The following is an 18877-nucleotide window of genomic DNA, read 5'->3' as shown; positions in this document are numbered from 1 at the left end:
AACCAGAAAGGGAGAGGGAGGTGCTGGGGATATAGTCTGAGAGCCATTGGGGCAGTAACTCAAAAAAGTTCGGGAACCACTGATTTAAAAAGATATACATAGGCTTCGGAATAATGGATCGGAATAACAGAATATTCTCTAAGTTCAAAGTTCAAAGTTCAAAGTAAGTACATATAATCCAAGTACAAGTACATACATGTCACCATATACTGAGAACAACTCTGAAATTCATTTTCATGCAGGCATACACAGTAAATATAAAGAAAACACGTAGAATCAGTGAAACTGCACACAAGCCAAACAAACTGTGCAAAAGACAACAAACTGTGCAAATACAAAAAAAGCAAAATAATAATAAATAATAAGCAATAAATGTCAAGAGTGAAGTTACCCCTTTGGTACAAGAATCTGATGTTTGAGGAGTAATAACTGTTCCTGAACCTGGTGATGTGAGACCTGAGGCTCCTGAACCTTCTTCCTGATGGCAGCAGTGAGAAAAGATCATGGTCTGGGTGGTGGGGGTCCCTGATAATGGATGCTGCTTTCCTACAATAGTGCTCCATGTAGATGTGCTCAGTGATGGGGAGGACTTTACCCATGATTAAGGCATCTGTTAGTCTTGCGAGACCATGGATCTGTTCCTGGAAAGTCTTCACTCTCCAGGGTGCAGGCCTGGGCAAGGTTGTATGGAAGACCAGCAGTTGCCCATGCTGCAAGTCTCCCCTCTCCACGACACCAATATTGTCCAAGGGAAGGGCAAGGGCCGATACAGCTTGGCACCAGTGTCGTCACAGAGCACTATGTGGTAAAGTGCTTTGCTCAAGGACACAACACACTGCCTCGGCAGGGGCTCGAAGTCACGACCTTCAGGTCGCTAGTCGAATGCCTTAACTGCTTGGCCACGTGCCCATACCCATGATGGACTGCGCCATATCCACTAATTTTCCCTTCAAGAGCATTGGTGTTTCCATACCAGGCCGTGACGCCACCAATCAGTCAGTATACTCTCCAGCTCACATCTATAGAATTTTGTCAAAGTTTTAGATGACATGCCAAATTTTTGCAAACTTCTAGGAAAGCAGAGACTCTGCTATGCCTTCTTTGTAATGTGCTTACATGCTGGACTCGGATGCTCGGATATGATTACACCAAGGAACTTAAAGTTGCTGACCCTCTCCACTACTGATGCCTTGATGAGGATTAGCTCATCAACCTCCACTTTCCTCTTCCTGAAGTCAATAAAGTCCTGAAGTAGAGCAGGGGGTTAAGCTTACAGATTTGTGATGCACCTGTGCTAAAAGAGATTGTGGAGGAGATGTTGTTGCCAATCTGAACTCTCTGGGGTTTGCAAGTGATGATCCAGCTGCATAAGGAGGTATTGAGCCCAAGGTTTTAGACCATAAGACAAAGGAATAGAATTAGGCCATTTGGCCATTCAGGTCTGCTCTGTCATTTCATTATGGCTGATCCAATTTTCCTCTCAGCCGCAATCTCCTCCCCATATCCCTACGTGTCCTGACCAGTCAAGAATCTATCCACCTCTGCCTTAAATATACATAATGACCTGGCCTCCACAGTGCCTATGGTAAAGAATTCCACAGATTCACCACTCTCTGGCTAAAGAAATCCCTCCTCATCTCCATTCTAAAAGGACACCCCTCTATTCAGAGGCTGTCCTCTAGTCTTAGGCCCTCTCACCACAGGAGACATCCTCTCCACATCCACTCTATCAAGGCCTTTCACCATTCTATAGGTTTCAATGCGGTCACCCCTCTTCTGATTTCTAGTGAATAGAGGCCCAGAGCCATCAAATACTCTTCATATGACAAACCACTCAATCCTAGAATCATTTTTGTGGATCTCCTTTAAACCCTCTCTAGTTTCAGCACATCCTTTCTAAGATAAGGGGCCCAAACCTGCTCACAATACTCCAAGTGAGACCTCACCAGTACTTTATAAAAGTTCAACATTACATTCTTGCTTGCTTTGATGTTCTAGTCTTCTTGAAATGAGTGCTAACATTGCATTTGTCTTCCTCATTACAGAATCAACCTGCAAATTAACCTTTAGGGAATTCTGCACAAGGACTCCCAATCCCTTTGTGCCTCAGTTTTTTTTTTGTATTTTCCTTCCATTTCCATTTTAACACTTTCATTTCTTCTGCTAAAGTGCATGACTATACACTTCCCAACGGTGTATTCCAGCTGCGATTTCTTTGCCCATTCTCCTAATCTGTCTAAGTCTTTCTGTAGCCTCTCTACTTCCTCAAAACTACCTACCCCTCCACCTATCCACCCCTCCACCTATCTTTATATCATCTGCAAATTTTGCAGCAAAGCCATCAATTCCATCATCCACTGATATATGACGTAAAAAGAGTCAGTCCCAACACCCACCAGCAGCCAGTCAGAGAAGGCTCCCTCTATTCCCACTGTTTGCCTCCTGCCAATCAGCCATTAATTTATCCATGCTAGAATTGTTCTATGCGGCCTCATGTGTGGCACCTTGTCAAAGGCCTTCTGAAAATCCAAGTACACAATATCAACCGATTCTCCTTTGTCTATCCTGCTTGTAATGCCTTTTTATGTTGGCTTTGACTTCTCTTGTTACCCATGGTGGTGCCATTTTTCCTTAAGAAAACTTCTTACTTTTTGCTTCCAGAAATTCCAGTAATTGCTGCTCTGCCATCATCCCTGCCAGTGTTCTTTTTTCCCAAGTTCATAGTTCCCTGAAAGTAGCAACACAGGTTGATAGGGTAGTTAAGAAGGCTTATGGCATGCTTGCCTTTATTAATCAAGGCAGAGTTCAAGGGTCAGTGAGTTAGAAACATAGAAACATAGAAAACATACAGCACAATACAGGCCCATCGGCCCACAAAGTTGTCCTTACCTTAGAACTACCTAGGCTTACCCACAGCCCTCTATTTTTCTAAGCTCCGTGTACCCATCCAGGAGTCTCTTAAAAGACCCTATTGTTTCTGCCTCCACCACTGCTGCCGGCAGCCCATTCCACGCACTCACCACTCTGCGTAAAAAACTTACCCCTGACGTCTCCTCTGTACCTACTTCCAAGCACTTTAAAACTATGTCCTCTCGTGCTAGCCATTTCAGCCCTGGGAAAAAGCCTCTGACTATCCACAAGATCAATGCCTCTCATTATCTTGCACACCTCTATCAGGTCACCTCTCCTCCTCACTGGTCTATAATTTCCTGGGCTATCCCTACTCCCTTTCTTGAATAAGGGAACAAAATCCGCAACCCTCCAATCCTCCGGAACCTCTCTCGTCCCCATTGATGATGCAAAGATCATTGCCAGAGGCTCAGCAATCTCCTCCCTCGCTTCCCACAGTAGCCTGGGGTACATCCTGACTGGTCCCAGTGACTTATCCAACTTGACGCTTTCCAAAAGCTCCAGCACATCCTCGTCCTTAATATCTACATGCTCAAGCTTTTCAGTCCACTGAAAGTAATCCCCATGGGAGTTACATTGCTGCTTTATAAAACTCTGGCTAGACAACATCTGGACACCCCATACAGTTCTGGTCACCCCATTATAACGAGGACGTTGAGGCTTTAGCAAGGGTACAGAAGTGGTTTACCAGGATGTTGCCTGGATTAGAGGGCACGTGCTGTAACAAGAGGGAAGATCTGATAGAGGTTTATAAGATTATGCGAGGCATAGAGTAGACAGACAGTGTATTTTTCCCAGGGTTGAAATGTCTTAATACCAGAGAGCATGCATTTAAGGTGAGAAGGGGTAATTTCAAAGGAGACATCAGGGGCAAGTTTTTTACACAGAGAGTGGTGGGTGTGTGGAATGCACTGCCTGGGGTGGTGGCAGAGGCAGATACAGTAGGGACTTTCAAGAGACATTTAGATACGCACATGAATCTGAGGCAAATGGAAGGATCTGGACATTGTGTAGGCAGATGTGATTAATTTAGTTGGCCATTCGACTGCTAATTTAATGGTTCAGCACAACACTGTGGGCTGGAGGGCCTGTTCCTGTGCAGTACTGTTCCCTGTTCCATGAAATGAATACCCACACGGGCCACTTTAATTATTCATATAGTGAAGTGTGTTCACCTTTTGATGAAATGTGGGTGCAACTATCAACATTTAGCAGTACTTAGTAGGTGAAATTTCCTGCAATGTGGTCAGAAATTTTCTAAAAAGTTGCTGAATTGCTTTCTTGGAGTCCAAGAAAGCTACAAGAGGTGCAGGTATGATCTCCGGAAAGCTGTCTCAGGAATGAAGTGGAAATTTTGGACCAAACTTGAATCAACAGGGCTGCTCACCAGCAGTGGCAGGGCTCGAATGCTATCACCTCCAATGAAGTTAAATCAGCAGACACAGGAGACAGCAGGGCTTCACTTCCAGATGAGCTCGGTGCCTTCTAAGATCGCTTTGACTGTCAGAACAAGGAGAAACCATTACAAACCCCCACTTCCCCAAATGATTCTATGATCTCAGTCTCCAGAACCGATGTGTGGGCTACTTTCAGGAGGGTGAATCTGGAATGGAGGGGGTACCTGGCCACGTATTAAAGACCTGTGCTGACTAACTGCCTGGTGTGTTCACTGAGATCTTCAACCACTCGCTTCGGCAGTGTGTTGTACCCACCTGCTTTGAACAGTTTTATACCGGTGCCCAAGAAGAACGTGGAGACCTGCCTCAATGACTTTCACCCAGTTGCACTTACATCCACAGTGAACTGTTTTGAGAGGTCTGTGATGAAACGTATCAGCTGCTGCCTGAGAGGCAACTTGGATCTGCTCCACTTTGCCTACAGTCCACAGCAGATACCATCTCAATGGCTCTTCACGTAATCCTGGAACACCTGGACAGCAAAGATGCATACATCAGGATGCTCTTTATTTATTACAACAGCATTCAATACCATCATCAACTCAGAAATAATCGATAAGCTCTAAGACCTTGGCCTCAAAACCTCCTTGTGCAATTGGATCCTGGAATTCCTTTCTTGTGAATCCCAGTCGATTTGGATTGGCAACAACATCCCCTTCATGATCTCCATCAACAGAGGTGCACCTGTGCTTAGCCCCCCAGCTCTACTCACTTTACACTTATGACTGTGTGGCTGAGCACAGCTCCAATGGCATATTCAGGTTTGCTGATGACACCATTGTTGTGGGCCAAATCAAAGGTGGTGATGAATCACCAACAAGAGGGAAGATTGAAAATTTGGCTGAGTGGTGTCATAACAACAGCCTCTCATTCAATGTTAGCAAGACTCACGAACTGATTATAGACTTCAGGAGAGGGAAACCAGGGTTCCATGCTTCAATCCTCATTGGAGGATTAGAGGTGGAAAGTGTTAGCAACTGTAAATTCCCAGATGTTACTATTTCAGAGGACCTGTCCTAGACTTAGCATGTGAGTAGAATTATGCTGAAAGTGCGGCACCACCTCTACTTCCTTAGGAATCTACAGAGATTCGGCATGATACCTAAAGCTTTGACAAACTTCTATAGATGTGTAAGGGTTTCTTCTTGTATGTTACTGCTAAGGTGAATAAAATGGCTTCTCTGTACTGTTAACTGCTGAGACAGTGGTTCTCTATAGCAGCATGTTTGGGTTATAATTAGTGATAACGGGACTTGTATTCATTTGCTAACCAATTGGGATAGATGTTATTCTTTCTGTCTGTGTGAAAGCTGTTAGTTTGCGTGGGCTTGGGGGAGAAGGCGCGAGGAGGATGAAGCGAGAAGACGTGGCTTGAGGAGACGGTTGCTGGACCCGCTGGGCCTGGGGAGCCCAGGGGTCGACGACAAGTGGAGGAGGATCAGCGAAAGGGAATCCGTGAGCTCCAACGTTTGTGCACTTGACATGTTGATGAGATTATTGGTGCCTTTTATTTGTTTTCCTTTTCTTTTGTTTCTCTACTATCCCCATAGTTAAATATAAAATCCTAATCGTTTAACCGCACATTGTGGACATTGTTATTTCGGGGTACTGATGTTACACAGGGAACACAACACGCAGCATCCACCCAAACAAGAGTGTTAAAGTTCGGCCGGGTAGGGGGTGCCACCCCCAAGATCATGTCACTAGGCAACACGAGCCTTACAGATGTGTAGTGGAGAATATATTGACTGGCTGTATCAAAGCCTGGTATGGAAACACCAATGCCTATGAACAGTAAATCCTACAAAAGGTAGTGGTTTTGGCCCAGTATCTTAACAGGTAAAGCTCTCCAACCATTCAGCACATCTACATGAAATGCTGTCATAGGAAAGCAGCATCCATCATCAGAGATCCCCACCACTCAGTCATGCCTTCTTCTTGCTGCTGCCATCAGGTAGAAGGTACAAGAACCTCAGGACTTACACCAGTAGCTTCACTAACAGTTTCTACCTTCAATCATCAGGCTGTTGAATAAACCAGGTAACTACACTCACTTACCCCATCATTGAAATGTTCCTACAACCAATGATCTCACTTTAAGACTCTTTATCCCATGTTCTTGTTATTTATTGCTATTTATTTATATTTGCATTTGCATAGTTTGTTGTCTTCTGCACTCTGGTTGATCTTTCATTGATCCTGTTATAGTTACTATTCTATAGATTTGCTGAGTATGCCCACAGGAAAAAGAATCTCAGGGTTGTATATGGTATGTACTCCAATACTAAAATTTACTTTGAACTTTGAATTAAACAAGGAATTGCACAAATTATGGTTTGCACTAATCCTTAGTCCTGGCATGGGAAGTGGCGGATGGGTTTCCTTTCTTGACACGTGACACACTGTCATAACAGTGTTCACCTTTTAGTGAAGAATGCAGTCTAACATTGAATTTTCAGAACAGCAATGTTTTCTGGTAAGGTCCTGTTTCCAAATACTTGAAGGATAAAAGTTTCACAATAATTTTCTTCAATTACTTAAAATTTACAGCACACAAACTGGACATTAATGCTCTGCACTTCCCTCCTCTTAGTCTTTATCTCCTTATTCCTTCTCATTCATACACAGAAACCAGCTCCTCAGCCACCAAGAATCTACTGGGACTGTGGGTATACAGAATGAGCTGCCAGATATAACTGCAACTTTTAAAAGACACATGGACAAGTCTATGGATAAAGAGATTCTGCAGATGCTGGAAATCTAGAGCAACACATACAAAATACTCAGCTGGTCAGGCAGCATCTATGGAAGAGAATAGACTGTTGACATTCTGGGTTGAGACCCTTCATCAGGACTTACAAGCACATGGATGAAAGAAGAATGGAGGGCTATGTAGGAGGGAAGGGTTAGATTTATCTTAGAGTAGGTTATAATGTCAGAACAACATCATGGGCTGAACCACCTGTCCTATGTTGTAGCACTCTATGCTCCAAATTGCAGTGAAACCCACTGATTGGTAAGTTGGGCCCCTTCCTCACTGATGTCATGCTGTTTTGGCACTACACAATTAGCTGAAGTGGGCCTCTGCAAGTCCAAAGACCACTCAGAGCTCGTAACTATTACTCCTATATGACCTACAAAGACTGAATCATTCATGGCCAGAAACTTCAACGGGAATCAGAATCAGGTTTATTGTCATTGACATAAATCGTGAAATCTGGTGAAAGTTGTGAAATGGGAAATTATATTCTTAATTAATTTGATGTAAATTCCTTGAGTTTTAGTCCAAAACACAAAGCCTTGTAATTTAGTACCGCTGTGTGGTGATAGTTTACAATAAGCAGCTGTCAATGACTATTTATTAATGTAACTAAACATCTAACTAGGTGGAAGATGCTGAGCAAAGAAAATTAGCAAATTGGAGGAGGATTACCAACACCAAACAATTCAAATATTTCATGCAACAAATCTTGCCAATATCAATAACCATGTTTCTAGGTGTTTGAAGGCAAGACAGCTGAGGTGGTCTACAGAACCAAGGCAGCAACATCCTCGATCAAAGATCCTCCTCATCTGGGCTATGCCAGTTTCTCACAGGCAACAATGGGGCAGGGGTTGCAGAAGCCTCAAGTCCCACACCACCAGGTTCAAGAACAGCTACTTTCTTTCAGCCTTTGTCTCTTGAACCAGCTGTAGCTTGGCAACACTATGATCACGTTGCATTAAAAAGAACTTCATTCTAATTGTGTTTTTTCTTTTAAAAATTGTGTAGCTTCTTTAGTTTTTTGTGAATGCTGCTTATCTGAAGCTATGTGCCTGTGACGTTGTTGCAAGTAAGTTTATCATTGCACCCTGCAGACATGTACTCCAATGCAGATGATGACAAATTTGACTTTGAAATGCTAGTTAGCAACAAAGGAATCTACTGAACAAACCAGGAGGGTTAAGCAGTGTCTGTGGGGGGTGGAGGAAGGAATTGCTGAAGTCTCATTGTGGAGTGGCAAACAATCTGCCAGAGGACCTCAGCAGACTGAGCCAGAACTATTTGCTGGAACATTTTCTACTCCTTCCACCTCCACAGATGCTGCTCGACACGCTATCTCCAGTATCTTGTTTGATTGAGGATCAACTTTATTCACCATATACATATACAGTATTAGGAACTTGTGTTGTGTAAAAAAAAAATCAACAATTAGAGTACAGAATTATGTAAAAATGTTAGAAGTACAGATATGGAATAAAGTGTGCATAAATAAATACCAGCATGTATTTACAATGTAATCAGCATTATAAAATGTAGTTTCAAGTGTTTACAGGGCAGTGACTGAGGTAACAGATGGGGGAGATTGGGGCTAACTAGAATGGTGATCAGATTAACTGGCTGGGAGAAGAAACATTTAAGATAATGTGAAAATTTTGTTTTAATAGCCCTATAGCACTTTCAGAAAAGGTAGTTTGTTAGGTGGATAGTGTTGATCCAGATTCCAGCATCTGCTGTCTTGTTTTGTTTGTAAATGGCAGTAGTTGCCAACGATTGAGAGATTGCTCAGTGCATAATTCTAGGAGTAGAAGTTCATTTTCTGTTGCATTCATTATGCACACTGAACTCCATTTCAATCTTCAACAAAAATAAATGTCAGAAGCAGGATAAAACACAAATTTGCCATGTAGCAACACACACAAAATGGTGGGGGAACTCAGCAGGTCGGGCAGTATCTACGGAATAAACAGTCGATGTTTCGATTTGGGACCCTTCACCAGGACTTGAATTTGTCACCTTGCATTATTACTGTGGATGAATTCTACCTCAATAGCTTCACATTGCTTTCCTCTGTGAAGGCAGCAAGTTATCAGAAATAATTGAATAAGACACTTACTCCAATGTTCTTTTATTTAAAAGAATGGTAAACAGTAAAACTCCCCTGCCACAAATCAAAACATTTCGCAATCAGCTGGAAAACATGATAAAGAATCATTCTAGATTAACTTTCACATCTGATTTAGTTTTAAAACAGCTGTCTTTCTGACAAAACATTCTCAAAAACAAGTACAGCTCTCAACGAGGCAAGTCTAGGATTCTAAGCACTCACACAAATTAAGCACATATTAAATGCCAATCTTCCACCAACATCTTCAGCCCACGAGTAACAGATTAAGAGAATTCAGTAATACTGAGATTTACAGACACAATTAGAGCTTCACAATGGTTTTGGCAATCTCAAAAATTCAGCACGCATTCATTGAGCTGTTAGAAATAATTCCCTATTTGAAGCCAGTGGGAAGCAGTGATCAGGGAATCATTGGTACACAGTATCTGATCTTCCACAATTATTATGATGAGGTAAAAGAATGGTGACCAAAACCAATACTTTCATAGAGCACAGAAATAGATCCTTTGGCTCATCTCGTCTATGCCAAACTTATTCTGCCTAGTCCTATTGACCTGCACCCGGACCATAGCCCTCCAAACCCCTCCCATCCATGTACTTACATGCATTGAAATCAAATCCGTATCCTTTCGCTGGCAACTCATTATACATTCTTACCACCCTTATCAGTGAAGAAGTCCCTCTCATGTTCCCCTCGACCACCAGTTCTGGTTTCATCCAGCCTCAGTGGAAAAAGCCTGTTTGCATTTACCTTATCTACACCCCTCATAATTTTGTATACCTCTATGAACTCTCCCCTCAGCTCTACAAGGTCAAGGAGTTTATCTGTAAATTGAGTGTGCCTGATTTGTAAGTAATGCATTTCCTAGTACTTGGTACTGACCGTGCCTTCTTCCCATTGCTGTCATCAGGTGGGAGGTACAGGCAGCTGGAGACCCATACCTCACGGTTCAAACACAGCTTCTTCCTTACAGCCATCGGTCCTTGAACTATCTTAAAGCTGTACTTCTACTTCAGAATATCCTCCTCAACTTGTACTGATGTGGTTATGTTTATCTTGTCATGTGAGCTATGCAATATTTATGGACAATACTGTGCAAAAGTCTTAGGCACACTGTACATAAATAATAGCACATATTACACTGTGGTGGCAAAATGGTTGCTGTGATGTATCTCGTGTGGCATTGCAGTGGTTAGTGCTTGTTGCTCTCATTTTCAATTTCCACCGCCGGCTAGCAGTCTCAAAAAGGAGAGCTGAATGTGTAAGTCTCTCCCTGCCAGTACACAGTCTCTCCAACAGCAAGTCTCATGCTGTGTCTCCTCACTGGCGACACACAGAAACTTAACTTCTTTCGGACTCAGGCTGAACTATAGAGGACGGATGGGTTGTCTGGCCCACGGGTGTGTGGACACACCCTGGTGCTCATGAACCAGATCCCCAGCTGTGGGTAAATAGCCCCATTGCCTTGTGGGGAACCTCAGGAGAGATGAAGGCTACAGGAGTAAACCCAGACAGCAAATCCGGAGCGGAGCCCCTAAGGTGCCTGGACGTCATTGAACATCCTTCCAGCAGCTCCTGCAGCCAAGCCGGTTCCAAACATATCGCTTCATAAGCTTTCCTCTGGACTACAGTGGTGAGGCCAAGAGGAGGATCTTGACAACTGGGCGTCTCAGGATCTCCATACTTTCTGCCCCCAGGCTTGTGATGATGATGATCATCATCACCCATTGTCCTTCGAAACAGACGGATGCCACCACCAATAGTACTGTATATTGATTAAAATAGGAAGGTAGTTGGGAAACAGAAATAAGAGTACTTAGCTTTGTTTAGCTCAGTAGTATTATTTGGTAACTAGAAAGACGTAATATACAGTAACGTGCAAAGCTTTTGGGGACCCTAGCTACGTACATGTGTCTAAGACGTTTGCTCAGTACTGTATACACAAGAGATTCTGCGGATACTGGAAATTCAGAGCAACACGCACATTGGGACCCACACCTCAAGCATCTTTTGTCTGGAATGTACTATAGTACTGCAGCAAAAAGCTGATTTTCCATGGTATCTATTCCATGGTATGTATGCTACGGCAGTAACCTTCAAATTGCTAATACTGGTATTGTCTGTATTAAATACAATTGGCTGCTACTAGAATAGGAAATAACACATTTTATTGTGCTTAGCTTCCATACTTTTGCTTCCTAACAAAAAAAAATGAAACAAAACTTTAAACTAGATTCAGATTTTTTAAAACTATTACTTATTGTGCCATTCTTATTATAACTCTGCACAAAATCATGGACACACCAATGGCTGTGCTTGAGCTGTGCAAGCCCAGTGAAGAATTGCTTTGTGGGATTAATGCTTAAAGTTTAGTTTTACTTGTCACATATCCATCAAAACATACACCAAAACACATACAAAGTGTTGGAGATCAGGCAGCATCAATAGAGAGGAATAAACAGTCAATGCTTTGGGCAGAGACCCTTCATCAGAACTCATACAGTGAAATACATGGCTTGCGTCAACAACCAACACAGTCCAAGGATATGCTGGAGGAAGCCCGTGAATGTCACATACTTCTGGCACCAACACAGCATGTCCATAATTTACTAACTCTAACCTATATGTCTTTCTTGAAATGGGGGTGGAAACCAGAGCACCCATAGAAAACCCATGCAGTCACAGTCTTTACAGGCAGCGTCAGAAATTGAACTCCGATCTTACCGCTACTGTGTCACCCTGTAGTGTACATGACTCAATGATACCTTTAAATTCCGCCTGCATATGGCCTCAATGAATCAGGGGAATTGAATCCCAGAGCCACGAGGTAATGTTGCATCCCTTTGAAATCCTGGTTGGACTATATTTGGAACACTGTGTTTGTTTCTTGTCACACCATTACAGAAGCTTTAGAAAGGGTGCAGAGAAAATTTACTAGGATGCTGCCTCTTTGGAGCAAAGGAGGATGAGGGGTGACTTGATAGAGGTGGACAAATTGATAAGAGGCATATATCAGTTGGGCAGCAAGAGTCTTTCTCCCAGGAAATGGCTACGGCAAGGAGGCATATAAGTGTTTGGAGGAAAGTATGTGTGTGGAGGGTGGGTGGAGTAGTGTCAGAGGTAAGTTCTTTACACAGAGAGCAGTAGATTCATGGAATACTCCGCCAGGGGCAGTGGTAGAGGCAGATATATTAGCAACATTTAAGAAACGCTTAGATGGGCACATGGATGGTAGAAAAATGGATAGCTATGTAGGACGGAAGGTAAGATTGATTTTAGAGTAGGTTAAGATGTTGGCACAAGATTGTGAACTGAAGGGTCTGTACTGTGCTGTATTGTCCTATGTTCTACATTCAGTTGAGACAAAAAAAGGTACTTTTTACCTACCTATTTACCTGGTCAGAGAGGTAACAAGCAGAATGCTGCCAGCTTTGTTTTATTTGTCAAATGAAGGCTGTACCAAGCTTTATTAAATGGTGGCTCATAAATATGATCAATATTGCAAGAATATAAAAAGCATAGATTCAATGCATGTACACAATATAGTGTACACAATAAGTTCAGTACAGAACATCTTTAAATATACACTCAGTGGCCACTTTATTAGGTACACCTAATCATTAATCAGCCAATCATGTGGCAGCAACTCAATGCATTAAAGCATGCAGATATGGTCAAGAGGTTCAGTTGTTGTTCAGACCAAGCGTCAGAATGTGGAAGAAATGTGGTCTTAGTGACTTTGACCGTGGCATGATTGTTGGTGCAAGATGAGGTGGTATCTCTGAATCTGCTGATCTCATTGGAGTTTCACGCGGAACAATCTCTAGAGTTTACAGAGAATTGTGAGAGAAACAAAAAAATCCAGTGAGCAGCAGTTCTGTGGGCAAAAATGACTTGTTAATGAGAGCGGTCAGATGAGAATGGCCAGGCTGGTTCAAGCTGACAGAAAGGCAACAGTAACTCAAATAATGACACTTTACAAGAGTGGTGTGCAGAAGAGCATCTCTGACTGCACACCACATTGAACCTTAAAGTGGATGGGCTACAGCAGCAGAAGACCAACTCGCTTCCACTCCTGTACCTAATAAAGTGGCCACTCTGCAGTTTAAGCCTTTTCTACAGCAGGCTAGTTTGGACAGGTAGAATTATAATGTATGGTCAAGAGATAAGCATTTAGATTTGGCAACTTTTCTTTTTATTTTCATCACAGCGTAAACCTAACAGGAACAGCTCTGATCAAATTCCCACTGCAGACCACATCTTTTCTCTGAACATTAGGAACTGGCTAAAAATGGGCTCTGCTGCAAACCTTAAATAGTCCAGGCTATAAAAATAATATGTCTATGCCATCTTCAAAATTAAAAAAAATTATTTCCGGCTTTTATTGAGATAGCTGTACAAAGTGGATATCTAATCAGAAGGCATGAGAAAATGTATTAAGTATTTATCCAATTGCACTGTTAGAAATGTAGCCTTTTAATTAAATGAAAATGCATAGAATTGTTTAATGCAATAATTCTTGCAAAAAGCATTAACATGTGTCACCAAAGATGGATTGCTCAAATTATATTATGCATAATATGCGTAGAAAGATAAAAGAGCACTATTACTAAATATTATAAATCACTTCCAGGCTCCCAGTGCACCTTGCTAAAAGCTGAGCCGGTTAATGTGGAGTTAACAAAAGCGCCCTGTGCAAACATTTTATGTGCAGTAACCTTAAATTCAACACGGACTTGCTCTCCATTTTTGCACTATGAACTTGATGAACAGACAAATGGGTTAACAAAAAAATTATTATAAAAAAACCCAAATTATTCACTATCGAGTTCTGTGACAAAAATAAACCTACTGGTTAGTTAGCAGAGGTAATTCTGAACTGTACAATCATATGATGAAATTAGCCAGTATTACAGCATTAGTCAATGTTTGGCCTCAGTCAAACAATGTAGTTGGGTCATGAAAGTTGCATGACCCCACGATGTTCTGAGAATTAATGGTTCCCACCAGAATAGGAAGCTCTTGTGAAAGATACTTCAGTTTATTTAATGTGTGCAATTGAGGCAAGGTTTACTGCACTTGTTAATGCTGGTTATAGCTAGTCACCACTACTTATTGGAAGACTTATCAGTACCTCTTCCATACACATAACCAAGATTTCCCCTATGATTTAGTACAGTATGTGTTGGAATGAGCGTAGAGCAAGTCTTCATAATTTGAAGAATCAAACTACTGCAAAGGCTTTCTAAAATTCATTACCGTCCAACAAGACACAATTGTGGTTAGTGATGTTTTAAGAACATAGCTTCACTCAAAGTTTGTAAAATAGTGGGGTCATACAACTTTTATATTCAATACATCTTCGTTTTTATATTTGTATAAAAATTGAAAATAAAAAAAGCAGTTTCAAATTTTTCATCACAAACATGCACAAAAGATGCCACTCAGTGGCTCGTGCGCGCACACACACACACACACACTCACACATACAAACACACACACGCAAAGAAAAACTCCTCTGATATCTTTTGTTTCTAATGGTGATTCAGAATCTATGTAAGTGCTACTCTGAGAAGGAAGCTGCTTCTCCGTCGTGCCATTTTTTTTGGTCCCAAACTTCATCCACATAAAAACATGCTTTAAAGACCTATCTAATCCACCTGCAACAAGGTGAAACACCAACATTTCTTTAAAAACTCTTTAAACCATTGCTTGCACAGCAAACATCCAGTCACTACTGTAGTGATTTCAGAATAAGCCACTTTAGAAACAAGCCATCTACATGAACTCTGCACAGTAATGTTAATACAAATTTTAAATCTACATTATAATGTTTCTAAAAAGTTATCATTTAAAACTTGCCTGAAGACTATTTGTCACAGTTCTAAAACAAGAAATGTACTATGTACAATTAATACAAATTAAATTCCTTCTCTAAGGACCTCACGAGTTATAGGAATTAAGAGTATAACAGGAACATATTACAAAACATTTACAAAATAAATACAAATACTATCCAACAGTACTTCTTTCATCCAGCATGTAGAAAAGTCTTCTTTTCATCACTCGGACTTGGGCTTCTTGGCACCTCCACTTTTAGAGCTGTAATTATATGCATGGCTTTGTATTAATAGGTGTTGTTAATTAGTGTTCAAATAAAATATTCAGTTACTTCCCTCCTACTACCATACAGGACATTGATGGTACAGTCCAGGTGAAATGAGGTGACAAATGCAAGTCGCAAAATACACATACCTTCCTCTGCTTTAATCTGGTAATAATAGTCAGATTCATTGAGCAGTACAGCACAGAAACAGGCCCTTTGGCCCATCTAGTTTATGCCAGCCTGGTCTCATCTACCTGCACCAAACCACAGCATTCATACCTCTCACATCCATGTAGCTATCCACACTTTTCTTCTGCACATCGTGGGCTGAAGGGCCTGTACTACTCTACATTCTATGCTCTAAGTGTTATAATTGAACCCGTTTGCACCACTTCCACCAGCAGTTCATTCTACACTCTCAACACTATCTAAATGAAGAAATACCCCCTTATGTTCCCTTTAAACATTTCGCCATTCACTCTTAACCCATGACCTCTAGTTACCTAGTCTCACTCAATCTCAGTGGAAAAACCCTGCTTGCATTTACCCTATCATAATTTTGTATACCTCTATCAAATCTCCCCTCATTCTCCTCAACTCCAGGGAATAAAGTCCTAACATATTAAACCTTTCTTATAACTCAAGTCCTCAAGGTCAAAGGGTTTATCTGTAACTCGTTTGTAATGAATGCATTTCCTAGTACTTGGTACTGGACCAAGCCTTCACCCCACTGCTGCCATCAGGTTCCCTTTAAATATTTACCTTTCACCTTTAACCGATGACCTCTGGCTCCAGTCTCACCCAACCTACAATAAAGTTCAACAGGAGGAAAAAAAAATCCCTTCTGCCAAGATTTCAGTACATAATTAAAATCCAATACACAATTTTGACAGATCCAAGCAACTAAAACTGAAGGGTCACCTCACTTTACCTCTATCAAAGGAATCAACACTTGGTTTTCCTTTGACTTTTGGAGTGGCAAGACTGAAACATACTATGCAATGCATGTTAAGTATGAGAAGCATTTGATGGGTCTGAGCCTGTACATGCTGAAGCTTAGGAGAATGGGGGGGGGGGTGGAAAGAGTCACTGGGTATATTTAAAGCAGAGGTTGGTAGGTTCTTGATTAGTCAGGGCATCAAAGGTTACAGGGAGAAGGCAGGAGAATGGGGTGAACAGGTAAAGTAAATCAGCCATAATGGAATGGCAGAGCAGACTCAATGGGCTGAACGGCCTCATTCTGCTCCTATGTCTTATGGTCATTTGTGCTTGGTTTGAAAGGCACCAGAGCAGCAAATGTATCAGTCCCACTGCACTTGCTGATACACTGAAACTGGACTGTCCTGCGCAGCTCTGACTGTGCTGCTCCAGGGTGGAGTTCACCAGCATTACCATTATACTGGTACAAATGCAGTCACAAGGATCATGCAGGAGGGAGGGTTTGATTGATATTAGAATAGTTAAAACATCAGCACAACATTGTGGGCCGAAAGGTGTGTACTGTGCTGTTAAGTTCTGCCCAGCTGGAAAAAAATGGGCTGAAAAATGATAGATGGAATTTATTGCAGACAAGTGTGAGGTGTTTCACTTCAGGAGGACAAACCAGGATAGGATTTATACAGTGAATGATAGGGCACTGAGGAGTGTTGTAGAACAGAGGGATCTGGGAATACAGATCCATAATTCCTTGAAAGTGGCATCACAGGTAAATAGCCTTGTAAAGAGGGCTTTTGTCATATTGGCCTTCATAACTCAAAGTATTGAGTAAAGGAGTTGGGATGTAATGTTGAAGTTGTACAAGACGTTGGCGAGGCCTAACTTGGAGTACTGTGTGCAGTTCTGGTCTCCTACCTGCAGGAAAAATATCAATAAGATTGAAAGAATATAGAAAAAAATTATAAGGATGTTGCCAGGACTTGAAGACTTGAGTTACAGGGAAAGTTGAAAAGGTTAGAACTTTATTCCCTGGAATTTAGGAGAATGAGGGGTAATTTGATGGAGGTATATAATATCATGAGTGGTATAGATAGGGTAAATGCAAGCGGGCTTTTTCCCACTGAAGTTGGGCAAGATGAGAATCAGAGGTCATGGATTCAGAGGAACATGAGGGAGAACTTCTTCAAACAGCTGGTGGTGAGAGTGTGGAATGAGCTGCCAGTAAATGTGGTGGGTTTGATTTCAACATTTAAGAGAATCTTGTTTAAGATGGGAGGGCTATAGTCTGGGCGCAGGTCAATGCGACCAGACAGATTAATAAATTAGGCACGGACTAGATGTTTCTATACTGTAGTGCTCTACTACTATGTTCTTCTCGTTTAATTCCATCTGTGGTTAACTATGACATCATTGCCATTTCTGATCATGCACCATTGAAACTCTCTATCAAGTTAATGAATATATCTCCTAATACTAGATTATGGCGTTTTAATTCCAATTTGCTTCAAGATTTGGATTTTGTTAAGTTTATCAAGGAACAGATTGACTTCTTCTTTTCAACTAATGCTACGGAAGAAATTTCCAGCAGGGTATTACGGGACACTTTTAAAGCATATATCCGTGGACAGATTATCTTCTATTCTGCTGGATTGAAAAACGTATTAAGAACGAAATACTTGTGTTAACTGACAAGATTAAAGAAATTGATAAGAAATATGTCACTGCTCCTAGTGAGGAGCTTTATAAACAGAGAGTCGAACTTCAAATGGAACATAGTTTACTGTTAACATCTTCAATTGAAAATCAATTAATGAAAACAAGAAGCGAGTTTTATATACATAGTGATAAAGCTGGTAAATTATCAGCTAATCAGTTAAAAACTGCTTCGGTTAAACGTCAAATTATCAAGATTCGTAAACATGGTGACACTTTTGACAGTTGTTCATGATGAGATAAACAAATCTTTTCAAGAATTCTATACATCTCTGTATCAGTCAGAATTTCCTCATGATCCCAACGAAATGCATGACTTCTTAAGGAAATTGAACTTTCCAAAATTAACACCCAAAGAACGATTAAAGTTAGAAACACCTATTACGAATGAAGATATAAAGGGTGTTATTTCTTCAATGAACTCTGGCAAAACACCGGGTCCAGACGGTTATACAGTAGAATTCCTTAAGTCTTTTTCTTCTATTCTTTCTCCCTGGTTGTGTAGTTTTTTAAAAGATGCGATTAGAATAGGTAAATTACCACAATCATTTTATGGAGCTTCTATTTCTCTAATTTTAAAAAAATAAGCATCCCACTGAATGTGCATCATATAGATCGATATCCTTAATGAATGTAGATTCTAAGATTTTTTTGTAAAATATTAGCATCTAGGTTAGAGAAGGCTCTGCCTCAAATTACCTCTGTGGATCAAACTGGATTTATTAAAAATCATTACGCATCCTTTAATATTAGGAGATTAATGAATATTGTTTATACTCCTTCACTTAGAACTCCAGAATGTGTCATTTCATTGGATGCTGAGAAAGCTTTTGACAGAGTTGAATGGCCATATTTATTCAGTACG

The 18877-nt window shown here is 41.1% G+C and overlaps 1 protein-coding gene across 2 annotated transcripts in view; it reads right to left on the bottom strand.

Moving 5' to 3' along the window:
* Positions 1 to 9052: 9052 nt before the first annotated feature.
* LOC134351767 (host cell factor 2-like) overlaps positions 9053 to 18877 on the bottom strand; it is an 80591-nt gene continuing 70766 nt past the window's right edge. For both annotated transcript variants that reach the window (XM_063058404.1, XM_063058405.1), the window contains exon 25: positions 9053 to 15359. In XM_063058404.1, coding sequence (XP_062914474.1) covers positions 15320 to 15359 — 40 coding nt within the window. In that variant the 3' untranslated portion in view covers positions 9053 to 15319. The remainder of the gene's footprint in view (positions 15360 to 18877) is intronic.

Source organism: Mobula hypostoma, chromosome 9 (genome assembly GCF_963921235.1).
Source record: "Mobula hypostoma chromosome 9, sMobHyp1.1, whole genome shotgun sequence".
Lineage (NCBI taxonomy): Eukaryota > Metazoa > Chordata > Chondrichthyes > Myliobatiformes > Myliobatidae > Mobula > Mobula hypostoma.
This window is presented reverse-complemented; position numbering and strand designations above follow the sequence as displayed.